Raw genomic sequence first — 21,236 nt, forward strand, 5'->3', positions numbered from 1 at the left:
CTGCAGACACTAGCAGCTGAAGATTACATCATCAGGCATTATGTAACACAGTCAAAACCTACACACGTCCTTGCACACAGCTGCAGCTACCCTCTCTCACACACACACACACACAGTTGCAGCTTTCCACCCCCCAACAGCATCCACAAGAGATCTCCTTGCTGTTCCTACTGTGCTACCCTCTCTTCACCCACTCTGGCTGTGTCTCACTCTGACTGGGGGGGAGAGAGAGAGAGAGCGAGAAAGAGAGAGTGAGAGAGTGAGAGAAAGAGAGGGAGTGAGAGAAAAAGAGAGAGAGAGAAAGAGAAAGAGAGGGAGAGAGAGAGTGAGAGAGAGAAAGAGTGAGAGAAAGAGAGAGAGAGAGATTCTGTCAGATCTTCTTTATATGGGTCAGGTCTAGCAGCACATTAACAGCTCTTACACACATAACGTTATTTCAATGTTTGGTTTGATAAATGTGACACTCAACTCCGTGGCGTATCATGTCAGTTTTAGTAGTTTACTCCGTTTGCTACTTGAGTCGTCTCTCTCCCTCTCCTGCTGCTGCACGGCGCTAAACACACCAAGCCGTGCCCCCTGTCACTCAAGGAGAGCAGTGGCTCAACCACAGAGACACAACCACTGTCTTGCCTTTCACTCTGCACGGTTAGATGGATGAAACAATGTTGGTGACACGCTGCACACAAGCGTTCTATACACTATTACCTTGTGTACCTTCCTGTCTGCAAACTACTACCTGCTAGCTTGTATTTTCTTAGCAAGCTGTTGTTAAAATAATTTGTATTAGCCGCTAATGCTAATCACTAGTTAGCTGGCTAGCTAGATTAGCTTGCTAGATGTACTAAGCGTCAGGTTGAACATAGCGAGCTAGCTAATACTGCCAGGTACCAGTGCTGGTGTAAGCCTAGATAAGCATGTTTGTGCAACGGTATCTTATCAGAGAGGAACAGGCGAAGCATGAATATTTTAGCTAGCTAGGTACATGAAGTAAGAAAACATGTAATGTAACATCTAGTTAGGGTCAACTGGAAACACTGACCAACACTTTGGTTCCTACCCTGTCAATAATTCCTCCCTGGTTTATTCATTCGTTGTCATGTCAAACAACAATGTATTCAAGGTGCTGCCCATTATATTCCAAATATAGAATTAGAATAATCATTATATTTCCATGATTCCAACAGTTTACTAATTAACAAGGCTACATGTGTTGCCCATATCATGCTGCGTGGCACAGTGTGGAAATTATAATCAAAGTGCAGGAAATGCAGAAATGGATGAAAACGCTGAAAATGATTTTTGTTTGGAGTTGGATTGAACAGTATAAATGGATAAAGACCCACTGAAATCACGTATAGTGTATGTGTTGTCACTACTCCTAAAGCATATTTACAACTGTTATTATTCAAAAACATCAAATACCATCAAACACCATCATACTGTCAAAAATATTGTAAAATTATATTTTGTCCATATCGCCCAGCCCTCACACACACACACACACACACACACACACACACACACACACACACACACACACACACACACACACACACACACACACACACACACACACACACACACACACACACACACACACACACACACACACACACACACACACTCTAGGCTTTATCTCAGCTCCCACACCTAGTGTCTCTAGGCTTTATCTCAGCTCCCACACCTAGTGTCTCTAGGCTTTAACTCAGCTCCTACACCTAGTGTCTCTAGGCTTTAACTCAGTTCCCACACCTAGTGTCTCTAGGCTTTAACTCAGCTCCCACACCTAGTGCCTCTAGGCTTTAACTCAGCTCCCACACCTAGTGCCTCTAGGCTTTAACTCAGCTCCCACACCTAGTGTCTCTAGGCTTTAACTCAGCTCCCACACCTAGTGTCTCTAGGCTTTAACTCAGCTCCCACACCTAGTGTCTCTAGGCTTTAACTCAGCTCCCACACCTAGTGTCTCTAGGCTTTAGCTCAGCTCCCACACCTAGTGTCTCTAGGCTTTAACTCAGCTCCCACACCTAGTGTCTCTAGGCTTTAACTCAGCTCCCACACCTAGTGTCTCTAGGCTTTAACTCAGCTCCCACACCTAGTGTCTCTAGGCTTTAACTCAGCTCCCACACCTAGTGCCTCTAGGCTTTAGCTCAGCCCCCACACCTAGTGTCTCTAGGCTTTAGCTCAGCTCCCACACCTAGAGCCTCTAGGCTTTAACTCAGCTCCCACACCTAGTGTCTCTAGGCTTTAACTCAGCTCCCACACCTAGTGTCTCTAGGCTTTAGCTCAGCTCCCACACCTAGTGTCTCTAGGCTTTAACTCAGCTCCCACACCTAGTGTCTCTAGGCTTTATCTCAGCTCCCACACCTAGTGTCTCTAGGCTTTATCTCAGCTCCCACACCTAGTGTCTCTAGGCTTTAACTCAGCTCCCACACCTAGTGTCTCTAGGCTTTAGCTCAGCTCCCACACCTAGTGTCTCTAGGCTTTAGCTCAGCTCCCACACCTAGTGTCTCTAGGCTTTAACTCAGCTCCCACACCTAGTGTCTCTAGGCTTTATCTCAGCTCCCACACCTAGTGTCTCTAGGCTTTAGCTCAGCTTCCACACCTAGTGTCTCTAGGCTTTAACTCAGCTCCCACACCTAGTGTCTCTAGGTTTTATCTCAGCTTCCACACCTAGTGTCTCTAGGCTTTAGCTCAGCTCCCACACCTAGTGTCTCTAGGCTTTAACTCAGCTCCCACACCTAGTGTCTCTAGGCTTTATCTCAGCTTCCACACCTAGTGTCTCTAGGCTTTAGCTCAGCTCCCACACCTAGCGCCTCTAGGTTTTATCTCAGCTCCCACACCTAGCGTCTCTAGGCTTTAACTCAGCTCCCACACCTAGCGTCTCTAGGCTTTAGCTCAGCTCCCACACCTAGCGTCTCTAGGCTTTAACTCAGCTCCCACACCTAGTGCCTCTAGGCTTTAGCTCAGCTCCCACACCTAGTGTCTCTAGGCTTTAACTCAGCTCCCACACCTAGTGCCTCTAGGCTTTAGCTCAGCTCCCACACCTAGTGTCTCTAGGCTTTAACTCAGCTCCCACACCTAGTGTCTCTAGGCTTTAACTCAGCTCCCACACCTAGTGCCTCTAGGCTTTAGCTCAGCTCCCACACCTAGTGCCTCTAGGCTTTAGCTCAGCTCCCACACCTAGTGTCTCTAGGCTTTATCTCAGCTCCCACACCTAGTGTCTCTAGGCTTTAACTCAGCTCCCACACCTAGTGTCTCTAGGCTTTAACTCAGCTCCCACACCCAGTGCCTCTAGGCTTTATCTCAGCTCCTACACCTAGTGTCTCTAGGCTTTAACTCAGCTCCCACACCTATTGCCTCTAGGCTTTAGCTCAGCTCCCACACCTAGTGCCTCTAGGCTTTAGCTCAGCTCCCACACCTAGTGTCTCTAGGCTTTAACTCAGCTCCCACACCTAGTGTCTCTAGGCTTTAACTCAGCTCCCACACCTAGTGCCTCTAGGCTTTAGCTCAGCTCCCACACCTAGTGCCTCTAGGCTTTAGCTCAGCTCCCACACCTAGTGTCTCTAGGCTTTAGCTCAGGTTCCACACCTAGTGTCTCTAGGCTTTAACTCAGCTCCCACACCTAGTGTCTCTAGGTTTTAGCTCAGCTCCCACACCTAGTGCCTCTAGGCTTTAGCTCAGCTCCCACACCTAGTGTCTCTAGGCTTTATCTCAGCTCCCACACCTAGTGTCTCTAGGCTTTAACTCAGCTCCCACACCTAGTGTCTCTAGGCTTTAACTCAGCTCCCACACCTAGTGTTTCTAGGCTTTATCTCAGCTCCCACACCTAGTGTCTCTAGGCTTTAACTCAGCTCCCACACCTAGTGTCTCTAGGCTTTATCTCAGCTCCCACACCTAGTGTCTCTAGGCTTTAGCTCAGTGTTGGAATACACTCTTGTGCACTTGCTCATAAAGGCTACAGTCACTGTGATAGGGAGGGAGGGAGTAGTCTGTTTTACTGGTGCTTAGCTGATTTCTGCTTTGGTTTGACTAAATGGGGTTGCAGCATCACCACACACAGTCATGCTCTCTGTCTCTCTCGCTCTTTCTTTCTTTCTTTCTTTCTTTCTTTCTTTCTTTCTTTCTTTCTTTCTTTCTTTCTTTCTCTCTCTCTCTCTCTCATATACGGAAAACACACACAGTCATGCCCTCTCTCACACACACACACACACACACACACACACACACACACACACACACACACACACACACACACACACACACACACACACACACACACACACACACACACACACACACACACACACACACACACACACACACACACACAGTGGCTGTGTTGAATGCAGCACCACAGAGGACAGATGAAGAGAGAGAGAGGGAGGGAGAGGAAGAGGGCGAAAGTGTTCTCTGAATATTTCATGTCTTCTCTCTGGGGGGCGGAGCGATGGAGGGGTGGAGGAAGAGAGAGAGAGGGGAGGGGGTGTCATGACAGGAAAGGACATTCTAAAGGTAACAGCCTTTTATGTCTCTTTCTCTCTCTCTCTCTGTGTCACCATGACATTCTCATCCCTCTATCTCTCTATCACGCTGGTGCTCTCAATTCAATTCAAAACTCTCTCTCTCTTAAATACACACACACACACACACACACACACACACACACACACACACACACACACACACACACACACACACACACACACACACACACACACACACACACACACACACACACACACACACACACACACACACACACTGTTGTGCTATCTAGTCGTCTGTGTGGATTATACTGAGTGCTGATCTAGAATCAGGTCCCTCTTGTCCATGCAATCTCATTAATTATGTGATCTAAAAGGAGAAACTGATCCAAGATCAGCACTACTTCTCTGAGATGCTTTATGAATATGGGTCGAGACAGTGTAAACACATACATCTATTGAAGGTGTCCTTCATGTGTTTCTCTAGCACAGCCTCTGCATGCAACAACATGACAAACGCTGACACTGCCTTCTTCCCCCATATACAGACACAGACCACATGGCAACATGGCTACCTGCTATTGGTCAACAGGAGACACCTCACCTTACCACCAAGCCACCTTACCTGCCCATATCATCATACATTGCCCATTAGGAATAGGCTATATCGTAGTATGTATTCCAAATGGCACCCTATTCCCTTTGTAGTAGACTATCACTGAGATGGGATATCCCTGTTAGTCACACTATGGTACAGCGCCTCTTATGAGCAGACAGCAGTTGTTTCCACAGAGAGAATCTCACGGAAGTTACTTTATATGACTCCATTGACACAGGTTGGCCCTACATGTAAACTGTTGTGGTTTATGGAAATGAAATGAACAATAGTAGCTTAATCCAGTGACTCGGCCAAGAAGGGAGAGAGGGGGAGAGAGAGAGGGGGAGAGAGAGGAGGAGGGGCGAGAGAGAGGGAGAAAGAGCGAGAGTGGGGGGGAGGGATGGGGGAGGGGGGAGAGCGAGTGGGGGGGAGGAGAGAGGGGGAGAAAAAGATAGAGAGAGAGTGAGGGGGGAGACACACAATCATACCATCGTTTCTAGAGTTTCTTGGGTGATCTTACTCCCCCCTCTCCTTACCCTTCTTGAACTCCTCCAGCATGGCATCCAGTTTGGTGTCGTTGAACACACAGTGCATGGGATGTTTATAGAACTGTGTGATGGTCTTCAGATGGGTACAGTCATCCGGGTCAACGAACGCCAAGTCCTTCACGAACAGAATATCCACAATGTTCGACCGCAAGTTTTCGAACACCGGGATGCGCGTGTAGCCGCTCTGCATAATCTCCGACATGGTGTTAAAGTCCAGCACCGCTTCCGAGGTGAGCATGAAGCAGTCGGTTAGCGGAGTCAGAACATCTTCTACGGTCTTGGTCCGGAGCTCGAGCGCGCCCTGTATGATGTTGAGCTCCTCTTTAACCAGGTCGTGGTACGGGTCGGTCACACGCAGCATCTCAAGGAGTTTTTCCCGCGTATAAAAGTTACTGATCTCCTGGTGGAGGATGAAGTCTAGGAGTTTACTGATGGGGTAGGAGATGGGGAAGGAGAGAACCATGAGAAGACGGGTTACCCAGATGGTTTTGGACGCAATGGCCAGGCCGTGCCGCGACGCAACAGAGTGCGGCAGGATCTCCCCAATGAAAAAGATCCCAAACGCGCAGATAATGGTGGACAACCAGGTCATCCCCAGGATCTGACACATCCACACTGCGAGCGCCGCGTTGATCAGCGCGTTGCCCAGCAGCAAAGTGCACAGGACGTAGTTACCGTGCCGCCGCACTGACTCAATTTTCCTCGCGTATTTCTGCTCCTTGTCCGTGCCGCTGTTCTGCAGAACCTGGAGCTCCACCGGGTCCAACGCGAGCAGACTGAGGTTCAGGCCACTGAAGAGCGCCGAGAGGGCCAGTAACAGAACCGATACTAACACTTGAAGCCAGAGGTCCGGTTCGGCCCCGCGCTCCACCACGGCGACCCAGAAATCCCGGGTCCGGTAGTGTTCCCATTTGGACCCGTCGAAGGCGCACATGGAATAGTACTTCATCTTCTCTCCCCTGCGCAGGTTCTTAGCCAATACTTCCACCAACACGGAGTTCTGACTCGAAGCGGACTTGAAAGAGCCCAAGATCTCAATATCCGAGCTCCTGGCGTTTTTATCCATGCACATATTCCGCTTCGGGTGGACCTGCCCCTCTCTCCCCGGCCTCGGCTCCTCGATGAATGCTATCCAGGGAGCGGCGTTGGCTCTGGCCCCAGCGGTCCGGTTGAGCCTCTGTGGGGAGGAGGCGTAGTAGACCCGCAGCATGAAGCGGGTTCCCTCGGTGGCTTTCAGCACCCCGTCGTCCACGGACAGCTCTCCCCCGGTCTCCTCCGGACGGAAGCCGAGCAGGGCAAGGGACGGGGAGGGGATGAGACAGAGGGAGAGGAGAGAGAGGAACAGCAGCCGGGCTGGGGAGAAAGGTACCCTGGGGAAGAGGGCGGTTCGGGACCGGGCAGCTGCATCCTCCACAGCCATGATGCAGAGTGAGATACTCCGCCACACTACAGATGCGAACCGACCGAGTCACGTGGCGGTGGCGCGCTCACACTCCATCTGCCGGTGGTGGGTGGGGGACCAGTTCCGTTACAGCAGCTGCATTTCCCGGTGTTGTTGTTGATGCTGATTCTCTACTCTACTATACCATGCAGCTAACGGGGCGGGTGGCTGGCTGGCCGCCTGTAGTCAAGTCATTTTTTTGGTGGGAGAGAGAATTTGCCAGAATTATGCAGTGACGTAATGCCATTTTGCACGAAGAAGCCGGCTACGGATGCCAAAAGGCACACGTACTGAGACACACAAAAATAGAACACGGGAAGTTTCCATTCCAGATTGCTTCCCATCCCCAGTAATTGTCACGTGGGAAATGTAATAAGACTTAATGATCAGATTCCTTATCAGATTCCCCCCACTCTGTCTAGATATTCTACTCTCTACACCCAACATGCATCTGTTTTTGCGCACGGACAAATAGCAGCCTATGCTATTGCCTGCACTGCACCTACTAAAAACACTATTCCAAAGAAGTCTATGTTTTTGTTCAGTGGGTTTATAATGACGTAAACAGCATGGTCATTCCACTGGTATGTCTGTCTGTTATATTCCCATAACAACACATTGCGGGCAGACGGAATGGAAACAAAAATAACTGCTAAAAGAATGTCGTGGATCGGATGTGGCTTTTAGGAAACTATTATCTCTCTCCCTCTCCCCCTTCTCTCGCTCTCCGTCTCCCACTCTGCATCTCTTTCTCGCTCGCGCTCTGCCTGTTTCTCTCCCAATTCTCTCTTTATCCTACCTATCTCCCCCCTTCGCTTTCTCCCTCTCTCCCTCTCCCCACTCTCTCTCTCTCTCTCTCTCTCTCTCTCTCTCTCATACACAAACAAAAGGCTGAGGAGCAGTATATTTTTGTGTAGAGCTGGCCGAGGCACAGCCTGGCTCAGTAAACAGCTCTCCCTGATCAGCGCCAAGGCCAGGACTCTTTCTTTCACCTGTCTGTCAGACACACAGACCATGCTCAGAATGGTGATTATGCCTCCAGACTACACAAAGGTTTTATATAGAACCAAAAAAGGTTATATCGCTTGCTTCATGTATGGAACCCCTAAAAGTTCTATAGAGAACCCCAAATGACCTTTTTTTCTAAGAGCATACCTAGAACCAGTGCCTGGTTTAATTTGAGGATAATATTAACAATATATCTATTTTTAAAGACATTATGCAAAGTAATCTGATGTAAAGCAATTGTGAATTAGGACTATTGGGATTTCAACGTGGATCACTTGTGAGTTGTCTTGTGTGTAGACATAATATCATGATTGTAATATATCGTCTGTAATCTCCAGAAGACGGCGGTATTGTACAACATATGATAATATATGTGCTAACAATAATTCATGATAATGTATAAATCTTTACCTATAACTGATTGAAGCCCTGGTCATAGCTGTAGTAATATCACATATTCTATAGATTCATGATCCATTGTCCTCCTAATAAATTAAATCACCCATGCTCCAAAGAAACCTTATGATTTGCATATGGATATAGTATGCGAGATTTGGTCATTTAACAAAAACATTATCACTCATGTTCTAATACCGGTAAGTAGCCTACTTTCTGAGGTTTGTTTTTCTAAACATCAAAAATAGTAACTATATTTTATAACTGACTTGCTCTTTATTGGTGGTCCCTGCATGACGTGGGCGGATCTTCACCAAAATGAAAGATTATGGATATACTGACAAGATACTTGTCTCTCCGCCCTGACAATGTTAGTCGTTGTCCACAAAGCGCCTCAGCGGGCTGTCTATCTCCCGCCTTTATTTAGATTAGTGGATGGATACATCTCATTATTTTAATACTATTTTGAATATTCGATGAGGGTTGTTGACGTCAACCGCTGTGCTCAATGGAGAGACTTGCCTCATAACATGCCTCATAACATGAATATGCATAGCCATCTCGAGACAACAGCGATATAAAGTGTTGTTTTCTAAATTGCGGTGATGTCACGTGTGCTACTTATATCAGCACACTCTAACAACCTAAGCGTTCCAAAATGTCTATTCAATCAAATAAACCTCACGTAGCACACGTGAGGTTAATAAGCCATTCATTGTTTGTTGTTGACCAAATTCGACACTCATTGCCCGCGAAACAAAAACTCCTTTGCTTGGTGTGCGAAAAAACGTCACCTGCTGGAGGGAGACCGATTTTCCGCCGAGTTGGGCCTCTCTTTACCTCTTCCTCTCTGCCAAAACTGAAGCAAGCCTGCGCTGCTGCCTAACCAGCTTGAAAGTTGCCTAGGTCCTACACCCCACTGAAATGCAAATATTTTATTCACCGGTATGTCTTAATTCAATGTGCAAATGAGAATGTCCGAATAGTGATATTGAACTGAACGTGTATAGTGATCGGCTACTTTGGAGAGTTTAGGCCTATATTCTTGGGACAACTCAATCTGTAGCGCATAGTATAAACATGGGTAACTGTATTGTATTACTAGACTCGCTGAGGAAGGACACCTGATTTCCAAAGCTGGGAAAATGTCAAACCCCCTTAACTTTTTGTCAATATTTAGAGAGCGTCGTTGCATATTAACTGGGCTGGCATAGTCAGTGCGACATCTGTTGGTGTCGGCTAACCTACCAGTTGACCACCGTACTTTGTCAACCCACCCTCTTCTGCAGCCAAAATACAGCCGTTCCATTTGACACAATGTTCGGTGTGAAAACTCTCCGAACTGTCGGTCCAGCAGTGTGTAGACGCGGTGCCTCTGTGCTGTGGAAGCCAACTAAGACCCAGAGCCGACCCCAAAGCGCGGCGGCGGGACAGAGAGTGGACATCGGGGGGATCTACCCGCCCATAGCCACTCCGTTCACTCAGAAAGAGGACGTGGACTATTACAAACTGGATGAAAACCTGCAGAAGTATGCAAACATTCCTTTCAAAGGTAATTACAATTTACAAAGTATTTTCTGCAATGACTGACTGGTTTATCCGGGATCAAGTTTTTGTACTGTCTTCTTTGCAAATGGAAATGCATTATGAAAATTAAGACATGATCAGAAGATTATATATCTAATAATTTTGTATGCATATTAGTCCATGTAGTCTAAAGATCTTTCCCGATGAAAGTGTCCTAACAGTATCCTATAGCCTATAAGTGTCCTAACAGTATCCTATAGCCTATAAGTGTCCTAACAGTGTCCTATAGCCTATAAGTGTCCTAACAGTGTCCTATAGCCTAATTGTGACAATGAAACCTTTATATTGCGTTGAGGAGGTAGTACCGTGGTCTTGTCGTGGCCACGTGTTTGTCATGTAGACTGTCAGCCAGTTCATTTGGTTAGGGGCCAGGCCCAGGGGCAAGGTGCGACTCAGGCCCAGGGACAAGGTCCGACTCAGACGCAGAGGTGCACGTTTGCAGGCAAGGTACAATAGATTTATATAGTCCCCAGTGGAGGGTGTTTGGTTCCCTCTGGCCGATTCCCACGGTCAGTCGCGTTTTCCTGTATACTGACGTTTCAGGGCTAGGCGCTGTTTCAGGACTTGATTGGTCCAAACATGATGATGATGATGATGATGTTCTGTGTTCCAGGTCTGGTGGTGCAGGGCTCTAATGGAGAGTACCCGTACCTGACGGATGAGGAGAGGGTAGAGGTGGTGAGGAGGGTCAGACTGGCGCTGCCCACAGACAAACTGGTCATGGCAGGATCCGGATGTGAATGTAAGGCCCTGTGTGAATCTGTGTGACAGAGAAGGAGACCATGTGACTCTCATTAATGTAACTGACCGATGACCACATATAGGAACCATATGAAAAATGGCTACCGAATTTTCCAGCAACAATGTGTTCATGTGCGATGTGTGATTTAGACTATTTCAGGACACACTTTACCTCTGTCCAGCTATAGTTTTAATATCGTGGTTTTATTGGCTGATAAAGGGTGTCCAATAAACCCAACAACACAGTCTTTTATTGGGCTGTATAGTCACTGCTACCACATCATGCCCCTGTAATGCCCCAGTGTTAACGACGGAAAAGGATGGCCACTTTCCTATATTATGTAGGTTACAACATGACATTAACATGGTGCACTTAGCCTACCTAGAGATGTTACCACACAGTACATAGCCAGTAATATAACATTTGAAATGTCTATATTCTTTAAAAACTTTTGTGAGCGTAATGTTTTCCTCGTTTATTTCCCTTTTGTTTATTATCTACTTCACTTGCTTTGGCAATGTAATTATGTTTCCCACGCCAATAAAGCCCTTTAATGGAATTGAATAGTGTTGTAAACATGGATCTGAATAAATCTCTTTCTCTCTCCTCTTCTTTTTCTCCCTCCCTCCCTCCCTCCCTCCCTCCCTCCCTCCCTCCCTCCCTCCCTCCCTCCCTCCCTCCCTCCCTCCCTCCCTCCCTCCATCTCTGTCTCTCCCCCGATTATCTCTCCTCTCTAACCTTTCCCTCACCCCGATCTTTCGCTCCCTCCCTCGCTTTCTCCCCCTCTCTCTCCCCTGTCTCCCCTCCCTCTCAGCCACCAAAGGTACGGTAGTGATGACCGAGAGGATGGCGGGGGCGGGGGCAGACCTGGTTCTTGTGGTAACGCCATGCTTCTACAAGGGCAAGATGGACAGCAGGGCGCTGGTTCACCACTTCACACAGGTCAGTTGATCTTCTACTACTTCTACTACTCAACCTCAACTGGCAGCTTCATTAAATAATACCCGCAAAACACCAGTCTCAACATCAACAGTGAAGACGTGACTCCAGGATGCTGGCCTTCTAGGCAGAGTTGCAAAGAAAAAGCCATATCTCAGACTGGCCAATAAAAAGAAAAGATAAAGATGGGCAAAAGAACACAGACACTGGACAGAGGAACTCTGCCTAGAAGGCCAGCATCCTGGAGTCGCCTCTTCACTGTTGACATTGAGACTGGTGTTTTGCGGGTACTATTTAATGAAGCTGCCAGTTGAGGACTTGTGAGGCGTCTGTTTCTCAAACTAGACACACTAATGTACTTGTCCTCTTGCTCAGTTGTGCACCGGGGCCTCCCACTCCTCTTTCTATTCTGGTTAGAGCCAGTTTGCTCTGTTCTGTGAAGGGAGTAGTACACAGCGTTGTACGAGATCTTCAGTTTCTTGGCAATCTCTCACATGGAAAAGCCTTCATTTCTCAGAACAAGAATAGACTGACGAGTTTCAGAAGAAAGTTCTTTGTTTCTGGCCATTTGAGCTACAAATGCTGATGCTCCGAGATACTCAACTAGTCTATATTAGGCCAGTTTTATTGCTTCTTTAATCAGAACAACAGTTTTCAGCTGTGCTAATATAATTGCAAAAGGGTGTTCTAATGATCATTTATCCTTTTAAAATGATCAACTTGGATTAGCTAACACAACGTGCTCAGCCGTTTCCAGCCACAAGAGTCATTTACAACATTAACAATGTCTACACTGTATTTCTGATCAATTTGATGTTATTTTAAAGGACAAAAAATGAGCTTTTCTTTCAAAAACAAGGACATTTCTAAGTGACCCCAAACTTTTGAACGGTAGTGTATACCACATGTCGTCATATAAACCACATGTCGTCATATAAACCACATGTCGTCATATAAACCACATGTCGTCATATAAACCACATGTCGTAATATAAACCACATGTCGTAATATAAACCACATGTCGTCATATAAACCACATGTCGTCATATAAACCACATGTCGTCATATAAACCACATGTCGTCATATAAACCACATGTCGTAATATAAACCACATGTCGTCATATAAACCACATGTCGTCATATAAACCACATGTCGTCATATAAACCACATGTCGTCATATAAACCACATGTCGTCATATAAACCACATGTCGTCATATAAACCACATGTCGTCATATAAACCACATGTCGTCATATAAACCACATGTCGTCATATAAACCACATGTCGTCATATAAACCACATGTCGTCATATAAACCACATGTCGTAATATAAACCACATGTCGTAATATATACCACATGTCATAATATATACCATATGTCTTAATATGTATGTCATAGTTCTGTTCTGAACCCATGCAGTCTGGACCATAGAAATAGAATGCAATAGAAACATAACTATTCTGATTCTATGGCCTGGACCCGGGGGTTGTGTTTGGTCCTGGTGTTGTCTCTGTCTCCCCCTGCAGGTGGCTGACAGTAGTCCAGTACCAGTAGTTCTGTACAGTGTCCCGGCTAACACAGGTCTTGACCTTCCTGTTGATGCTGTGGTGAGACTGGCCCAACACCCTAACATACTGGGACTCAAGGACAGCGGAGGAGACGTGAGTACACACACACACACACACACACACACACTATCTATTTATTTATTTGATTGATTGATGGATCAGTTACCGACCTGTGGGTTTTCCCTGTGGGTTTTCCCTGTGGGTTTTCCCTGTGGGTTTTCCCTGTGGGTTTTCCACTGTGTGTGTGTTTTACGTATCCTTTGAACATCGCAGCATTTCAAGTTGATTTGGAAACGGTGGTTCATGTCTTGACTGACAAGAGAATAAAACAAAAATCGAGAGGGATGAATATTGCATGAAAAACTCCCTTCATCTCCTCTTTTGAAGTATCTCTTCTCACCTGTCAAAACGTTCCATTCTCTCTCTCTCTGTTTATTTTCCAGTAGTTAGTTAGTGATGAGTTGGTACTACTGGCCTACTGCTCACCATGACAACAGTCCTCATCCTGACAGCAGGGAGGAGTGATGGGGAGAACATGCTGTCGGCATCCCAAATGCCACCCTATTCCCTATATAGTGCACTACAGTTGACCAGGGCCTATAGGGACGCATACCACTGTTTCTATCCTTTTACATCCCTGGGTTTTTCTCCTGTCATTCCTCAGATCACCAGGATCGCTCTGATCGTTCACAAAACGAAGCCGCAGGATTTTCAGGTTCTGGCGGGTTCCGCTGGGTTCCTTATGGCGGCGTATTCCGTGGGTAAGAACTTAGAACCTAGCACACAGACCCTATAGCTTAGAATCTAGAACCTACAACATAGAATGTAGAATTTAAGAACCACAAATGTAAAACCTAGAACTTGGAACTGACATTGACATCTCAATTCCCTCTCTGGTAATCACTTAGCGTTATATCACAGAGTGTAGGGTACAACATCACTTCTCTCCTATGCTAGCTAGAACCAACCCACTTTGTACTGCAGATGAATATGTGACAACCTTAGGGGATAGAGATAATAGAGATATATAGAGTATGAACCTCCGACTAGTGAGTCGTTCTCTCTGTCAGATTATACCGTCTTTGTATTATACAGTATCTGTCCTACAGAGCTGTCTCTCTCTCTCTCTCTCTCTCGGCTCACATTTACACAGGGTAAAGATGATCATAATAGTCTGATGGGGTGTCTGCTGCAGTAATACAGATGTATTTATTGAACCTTTATTTAACTAGGCAAGTTAGTTAAGAACACATTCTTACTTACAATGACGGCCTACCAGAAGGCCTCCTGCGGGGACGGGGGCTGGGGTTTAAAAATAAAACATAAATTAAATAAAAATATAGGACAAAACACACATCACGACAAGAGAGACAACACAACACTACATAAAGACAGACCTAAGACAACAACATAGCATGGCAGCAACACATGACAACACAGCATGGTACCAACACAACATGGCAGCAGCACACATGGTAGCAGCACAACATGGTAGCAGCACAAAACGGGGTACAAACATGATTGGGTTCAGACAACAGCACAAAGGGCAAGAAGGTAGAGACAACAATACATCACGCAAAGCAGCCACAACTGTCAGTAAGAGTGTCCATGATTGAGTCTTTGAATGACGAGATTGAGATAAAAATGTCCAGTATGAGTGTTTGTTGCAGCTTGTTCCAGTCGCTAGCTGCAGCGAACTGAAAAGACAGGCGACCCAGGGATGTGTGTGCTTTGGGGACCTTTAACAGAATGTGACTGGCAGAACGGGTGTTGTATGTGGAGGATGAAGGCTGCAGCAGATATCTCAGATAGGGGGGAGTGAGGCCGAAGAGGGTTTTATAAATAAGCATCAACCAGTGGGTCTTGCGACGGGTATACAGAGATGACCAGTTACAGAGGAGTATAGAGTGATGTGTCCTATAAGGAGCAGTAATATAGTACAGAGTGTAGTGATGTGTCCTATAAGGAGCAGTAATATAGTACAGAGTGTAGTGATGTGTCCTATAAGGAGCAGTAATATAGTACAGAGTGTAGTGATGTCTACACTCTAATATAGTACAGAGTGTAGTGATGTGTCCTATAAGGAGCAGTAATATAGTATAGAGTGTAGTGATGTGTCCTATAAGGAGCAGTAATATAGTACAGAGTGTAGTGATGTGTCCTATAAGGAGCACTAATAGAGTGTAGTGATGTGTCCTATAAGGAGCAGTAATATAGTACAGAGTGTAGTGATGTGTCCTATAAGGAGCAGTAATATAGTACAGAGTGTAGTGATGTGTCCTATAAGGAGCAGTAATATAGTACAGAGTGTAGTGATGTGTCCTATAAGGAGCAGTAATATAGTACAGAGTGTAGTGATGTGTCCTATAAGGAGCACTAATAGAGTGTAGTGATGTGTCCTATAAGGAGCAGTAATATAGTACAGAGTGTAGTGATGTGTCCTATAAGGAGCAGTAATATAGTATAGAGTGTAGTGATGTGTCCTATAAGGAGCAGTAATATAGTACAGAGTGTAGTGATGTGTCCTATAAGGAGCAGTAATATAGTACTATGAGTGTAGTGATGTGTCCTATAAGGAGCAGTAATATAGTACAGAGTGTAGTGATGTGTCCTATAAGGAGCAGTAATATAGTATAGAGTGTAGTGATGTGTCCTATAAGGAGCAGTAATATAGTACAGAGTGTAGTGATGTGTCCTATAAGGAGCAGTAATATAGTACAGAGTGTAGTGATGTGTCCTATAAGGAGCAGTAATATAGTATAGAGTGTAGTGATGTGTCCTCTAAGGAGCAGTAATATAGTATAGAGTGCAGTGATGTGTCCTATAAGGAGCAGTAATATAGTACAGAGTGTAGTGATGTGTCCTATAAGGAGCAGTAATATAGTACAGAGTGTAGTGATGTGTCCTATAAGGAGCAGTAATATAGTATAGAGTGTAGTGATGTGTCCTATAAGGAGCAGTAATATAGTATAGAGTGTAGTGATGTGTCCTACAAGGAGCAGTAATATAGTACAGAGTGTAGTGATGTGTCCTATAAGGAGCAGTAATATAGTACAGAGTGTAGTGATGTGTCCTATAAGGAGCAGTAATATAGTACAGAGTGCAGTGATGTGTCCTATAAGGAGCAGTAATATAGTATAGAGTGTAGTGATGTGTCCTATAAGGAGCAGTAATATAGTACAGAGTGCAGTGATGTGTCCTATAAGGAGCAGTAATATAGTACAGAGTGCAGTGATGTGTCCTATAAGGAGCAGTAATATAGTACAGTGTGCAGTGATGTGTCCTATAAGGAGCAGTAATATAGTACAGAGTGTAGTGATGTGTCCTATAAGGAGCAGTAATAGAGTGTAGTGTGCAGTGATGTGTCCTATAAGGAGCAGTAATATAGTACAGTGTGCAGTGATGTGTCCTATAAGGAGCAGTAATATAGTACAGTGTGCAGTGATGTGTCCTATAAGGAGCAGTAATATAGATGATCTGCAGAGAGGAGGAGCTCAAGTACAGGATGACTAATATCATGTGACTGGGATCTGGTGGGTGTGTCTGTACTGTGTGGGTGTGTCTACTGTGTGGGTGTGTGTGTACAGTACTATTGTGCATGCGTGTGTGTGTTATCTGGTGTGTGTTTGTGTGTGTCTGCGTTGTTGAGATCCAGAGATCCTTCATCTACCTCAGGATGCTGAACGAAGGGGTGTGTCATATGGCTGTCAATCAAAATGCATATTTGAGGAAATCATAACGGATGTCAGTCACACACACACGCACGCGCACGCAAGGGTCCAGGGCCCAACTGGCAATCATTACAGTTAGATATGATTCCATAAGCTGTCAATCAAATTGTAGGAATATGAAGGAGCAGGTCACGTGTGAGTGTTAAAGCTGTGTTTCAGATCAATAATACTGACAAGTAGTCCTTTTAAAAGGACCCAGCTAATACTGCGTGTGTGTGTTGCAGGTTGTGTGGGCGGTGTGTGTGCGCTTGCCAACGTGCTGGGTCGTGAGGTGTGTGAGCTGGAGCAGCTGTGTATGTCGGGACGGTGGGAAGAAGCCAGTGCTCTGCAGCGACGCCTCATAGAGCCCAACACTGCTGTAAGTCAAGCTACATAAACCCTATGTAACCCTACATAAGAGTTGACATAGAGTCCAGCACAGCTTTGAGTGAACCTACATAGCCCTAAATAACCACCCCCCATCCACTCCTCTCTTTGTTGTTGCTAGGTGACCAGGAAGTTTGGCGTTCCCGCTCTCAAGCAGGCGATGGAGTGGTTTGGTTACCACGGCGGCACCTGTCGCTCTCCTCTTCAACCGCTCTCAGAGGCCGAATCACAGCAGCTCAGACTGGACTTCTCCACCAACGGCTGGCTCTGAAGGGGACAGGGGGCAGGACTGAGTAGAAGACAGGGGACTGGGCCTCTGCTCCAGGGTGAAGTTGGCATCATAGAATGCGTAGAGGACTTGATAGTTGAAAGCAATAACCAATCCAGTCCTTTCACCTATCAGTGGTCATGCTGCCTTGCTATACTCTTGGGACAGACCTCTCCTCTACAAACCTTTCATCTCCATGGGATCACCTGTACTAATAAAATACAGAAATAAACAGACAAATGAAAAGAAACAGATTGTTGTAAAGAAAGGAAAATACTGTGGCTCCATGTGATGAGACTTTCTCTGTTCCTGTTAATCTAACGTGTCCAAGGTTGCTCTATCTATGTGAGGAGGCCTTTGTGAGGGTGTTGTGTGTTAGAGACATGTCAACACTGTAGGACTGTAGGACTACCCCAAGGCCTCCCACCTGTAATGGCCATAGGGGTTTTGGTTGTGTCCCACATCACACCCTATTCACTACATAGTGCACTGCTGTTGACCAGAGCCATATGGGTCCTGGTTAAAAGTAGTGCACTGTATAGGGAATGGGTTGCCATTTTGGGACGCACTCTTTGACATGAATGAAATACAGCAGGAAGTAAAAAGAAATGTAAGGAATAAGAGTTTGTTGATATGCTCTAAGGATGTTTTTCAATCTGTTTCTTCCAGATAGAAAGACAACCTACCCAGCAACCGTCACTAACCTTTATCCTGCTATTTCTGTTGAAACAAGATGAGCTCCTTCCATTCTATAGGTAACCTAGATCTATAGGTAACATTCCACAGAGCCAGGTGTAATGCCACTGTCCTGCACTAACCTAGATCTATAGGTAACATTCCACAGAGCCAGGTGTAATGTCACTGTCCTGCACTAACCTAGATCTATAGGTAACATTCCACAGAGCCAGGTGTAATGCCACTGTCCTGCACTAACCTAGATCTATAGGTAACATTCCACAGAGCCAGGGGTAATGCCACTGTCCTGCACTAACCTAGATCTATAGGTAACATTCCACAGAGCCAGGTGTAATGCCACTGTCCTGCACTAACCTAGATCTATAGGTAACATTCCACAGAGCCAGGTGTAATGCCACTGTCCTGCACTAACCTAGATCTATAGGTAACATTCCACAGAGCCAGGTGTAATGTCACTGTCCTGCACTAACCTAGATCTATAGGTAACATTCCACAGAGCCAGGTGTAATGCCACTGTCCTGCACTAACCTAGATCTATAGGTAACATTCCACAGAGCCAGGTGTAATGTCACTGTCCTGCACTAACCTAGATCTATAGGTAACATTCCACAGAGCCAGGTGTAATGCCACTGTCCTGCACTCACCTAGATCTATAGGTAACATTCCACAGAGCCAGGTGTAATGCCACTGTCCTGCACTAACCTAGATCTATAGGTAACATTCCACAGAGCCAGGTGTAATGCCACTGTCCTGCACTAACCTAGATCTATAGGTAACATTCCACAGAGCCAGGTGTAATGCCACTGTCCTGCACTAACCTAGATCTATAGGTAACATTCCACAGAGCCAGGTGTAATGTCACTGTCCTGCACTAACCTAGATCTATAGGTAACATTCCACAGAGCCAGGTGTAATGTCACTGTCCTGCACTAACCTAGATCTATAGGTAACATTCCACAGAGCCAGGGGTAATGCCACTGTCCTGCACTAACCTAGATCTGTAGGTAACATTCCACAGAGCCAGGTGTAATGCCACTGTCCTGCACTAACCTAGATCTATAGGTAACATTCCACAGAGCCAGGTGTAATGTCACTGTCCTGCACTAACCTAGATCTATAGGTAACATTCCACAGAGCCAGGGGTAATGCCACTGTCCTGCACTAACCTAGATCTATAGGTAACATTCCACAGAGCCAGGTGTAATGCCACTGTCCTGCACTAACCTAGGTCTATAGGTAACATTCCACAGAGCCAGGGGTAATGCCACTGTCCTGCACTAACCTAGATCTATAGGTAACATTCCACAGAGCCAGGTGTAATGCCACTGTCCTGCACTAACCTAGATCTATAGGTAACATTCCACAGAGCCAGGTGTAATGCCACTGTCCTGCACTAACCTAGATCTATAGGTAACATTCCACAGAGCCAGGGGTAATGCCACTGTCCTGCACTAACCTAGATCTATAGGTAACATTCCACAGAGCCAGGTGTAATGCCACTGTCCTGCACTAACCTAGGTCTATAGGTAACATTCCACAGAGCCAGGTGTAATGCCACTGTCCTGCACTAACCTAGATCTATAGGTAACATTCCACAGAGCCAGGTGTAATGCCACTGTCCTGCACTAACCTAGATCTATAGGTAACATTCCACAGAGCCAGGTGTAATGGTTAAGGTTAGGATTGGGGGAGGTGAAGCTGATCCTAGATCTGTACCCAGGGGGAAACACTACCCATTGTTGACCACTCGAGGGTGCTGTGGCCCACTGTAAGCAGCGAGGCGACGCTGGGATGGTTCAGCATCAAGGGCATCCGTCTAATCTCCATTAAGGAGGATGTAAACCCTTGGCATGTGACTCGCTGCCCCCGACACGAGCATGGGGTCAATGGGGGATGAAGGAAGGAGGGAGGGTGAGGGGGGAGAAATCCACTCCTCTAGTCAGCGCAAAGCAATGGCCAGTCAGCAAACCTGCTTCACCTGCCCTCTCCCTCCCTCCTACTGCTCAGCACTTGTCAGGGGGCAATGATGACACATGGAGAAATGTCTCTACCTCCCACCCCCATCTCTCTTTCTCTCCCTCAATTTCTCTATTTCCCCTTTCAACCATTTCTCATTCCACTCCTCCTCTCTGTTTTACTTTCTCTCTCTCTCTGTCTGTCTCTCTCGCTCTTTCTCTCTCACTCTTTCTCTCTCTCTCTCCCACTCTAGATTAAGAGCATGCTCAAAATACTCCCAGATACCTCTCTCTCTATCCCTCCCCCCTTCCCTCCTTCCTTCCTTCCTTCCCTCCCTCCCATATCACTCTTTCCCTGTCTTCCTCCATCCCCCTACTATTTTGAGATGCCTGACTGACTGTTCAGTTCTCAGTGGGTGCAGAGCAGAGCCTCACCCTTAGGCTGCATCCCAAATGGCACCCTATTCTCGATATAGGGCACTACTTTAGACCAGAGCCCTATGGGGGCTCCAGCCCACCCAGACCCTGTACACTGTATCCATACAGATTGTATATGAATATACTCAACCCCCTGAAGGATCTTTTCCTTGCTCACAGAGACAGATTTTACAGAATAAGGGTCAAACACACTCAAACACAGAGCTCTGAACAACCTTGTATATTTTGATCATGTCTTTGTATCCCTTGGTACTCCTCTCAGTCAGTCTCCCATCCCTCCTACCCTCCCTCCCTCCTACCCTCCCTCCCTCTTTCTTTCTTTTCTTCCAGTTGAGCTAAAATGTCCCTCGCTCATACCGCAGTCAGCTACATTCCTCTCTTTCTACTCCTTTATTCACTCCTCTCATTCCTTCACTCCATGTCTTTCTATCTTTCTCTCTGTCTCTCTCTCGTTCCTTCTCTCTCT

At 46.2% G+C, this 21,236-nt stretch overlaps 2 protein-coding genes across 4 annotated transcripts in view; one reads left to right on the plus strand and one right to left on the minus strand.

Moving 5' to 3' along the window:
* LOC139568002 (metal transporter CNNM1-like) overlaps positions 1 to 7,842 on the minus strand; it is a 22,716-nt gene extending 14,874 nt beyond the window's left edge. The window contains exon 1 of one of the 2 annotated variants that reach the window (XM_071389662.1): positions 5,619 to 7,840. In XM_071389662.1, coding sequence (XP_071245763.1) covers positions 5,619 to 7,050 — 1,432 coding nt within the window. In that variant the 5' untranslated portion in view covers positions 7,051 to 7,840. Of the gene's footprint in view, positions 1 to 5,618 lie in introns of both variants that reach the window. The other variant, XM_071389663.1, reaches the window with a different exon arrangement.
* Positions 7,843 to 9,267: 1,425 nt separating this feature from the next.
* Positions 9,268 to 17,931, plus strand: hoga1 (4-hydroxy-2-oxoglutarate aldolase 1). 2 transcript variants are annotated; one of them, XM_071389666.1, is made up of 8 exons: positions 9,268 to 9,420; positions 9,765 to 10,027; positions 10,676 to 10,804; positions 11,619 to 11,746; positions 13,275 to 13,409; positions 13,981 to 14,077; positions 17,272 to 17,405; positions 17,535 to 17,931. In XM_071389666.1, exons 2-8 carry the CDS (start codon positions 9,793 to 9,795, stop codon positions 17,682 to 17,684), a joined length of 1,008 nt encoding a protein of 335 aa, XP_071245767.1. In that variant the 5' UTR covers positions 9,268 to 9,420; positions 9,765 to 9,792; the 3' UTR covers positions 17,685 to 17,931. The 2 variants fall into 2 exon arrangements, with proteins under 2 accessions (XP_071245767.1, XP_071245766.1); XM_071389665.1 differs by lacking the exon at positions 9,268 to 9,420 and having other exon boundaries at positions 9,481 to 10,027.
* The last annotated feature ends 3,305 nt before the right edge of the window (positions 17,932 to 21,236 follow it).

This window comes from Salvelinus alpinus, chromosome 2 (assembly GCF_045679555.1).
Source record: "Salvelinus alpinus chromosome 2, SLU_Salpinus.1, whole genome shotgun sequence".
Taxonomy (NCBI): domain Eukaryota; kingdom Metazoa; phylum Chordata; class Actinopteri; order Salmoniformes; family Salmonidae; genus Salvelinus; species Salvelinus alpinus.

Bases quoted from the DNA above. Each gene is read 5' to 3' on its own strand.
- hoga1 (XM_071389666.1), top strand. From the start codon at position 9,793: ATGTTCGGTGTGAAAACTCTCCGAACTGTCGGTCCAGCAGTGTGTAGA. The intron at 14,078-17,271 runs GTAAGAACTTAG...TGTGTGTTGCAG, and splicing joins TATGGCGGCGTATTCCGTGG to GTTGTGTGGGCGGTGTGTGT. The intron at 17,406-17,534 runs GTAAGTCAAGCT...TGTTGTTGCTAG, and splicing joins TCATAGAGCCCAACACTGCT to GTGACCAGGAAGTTTGGCGT.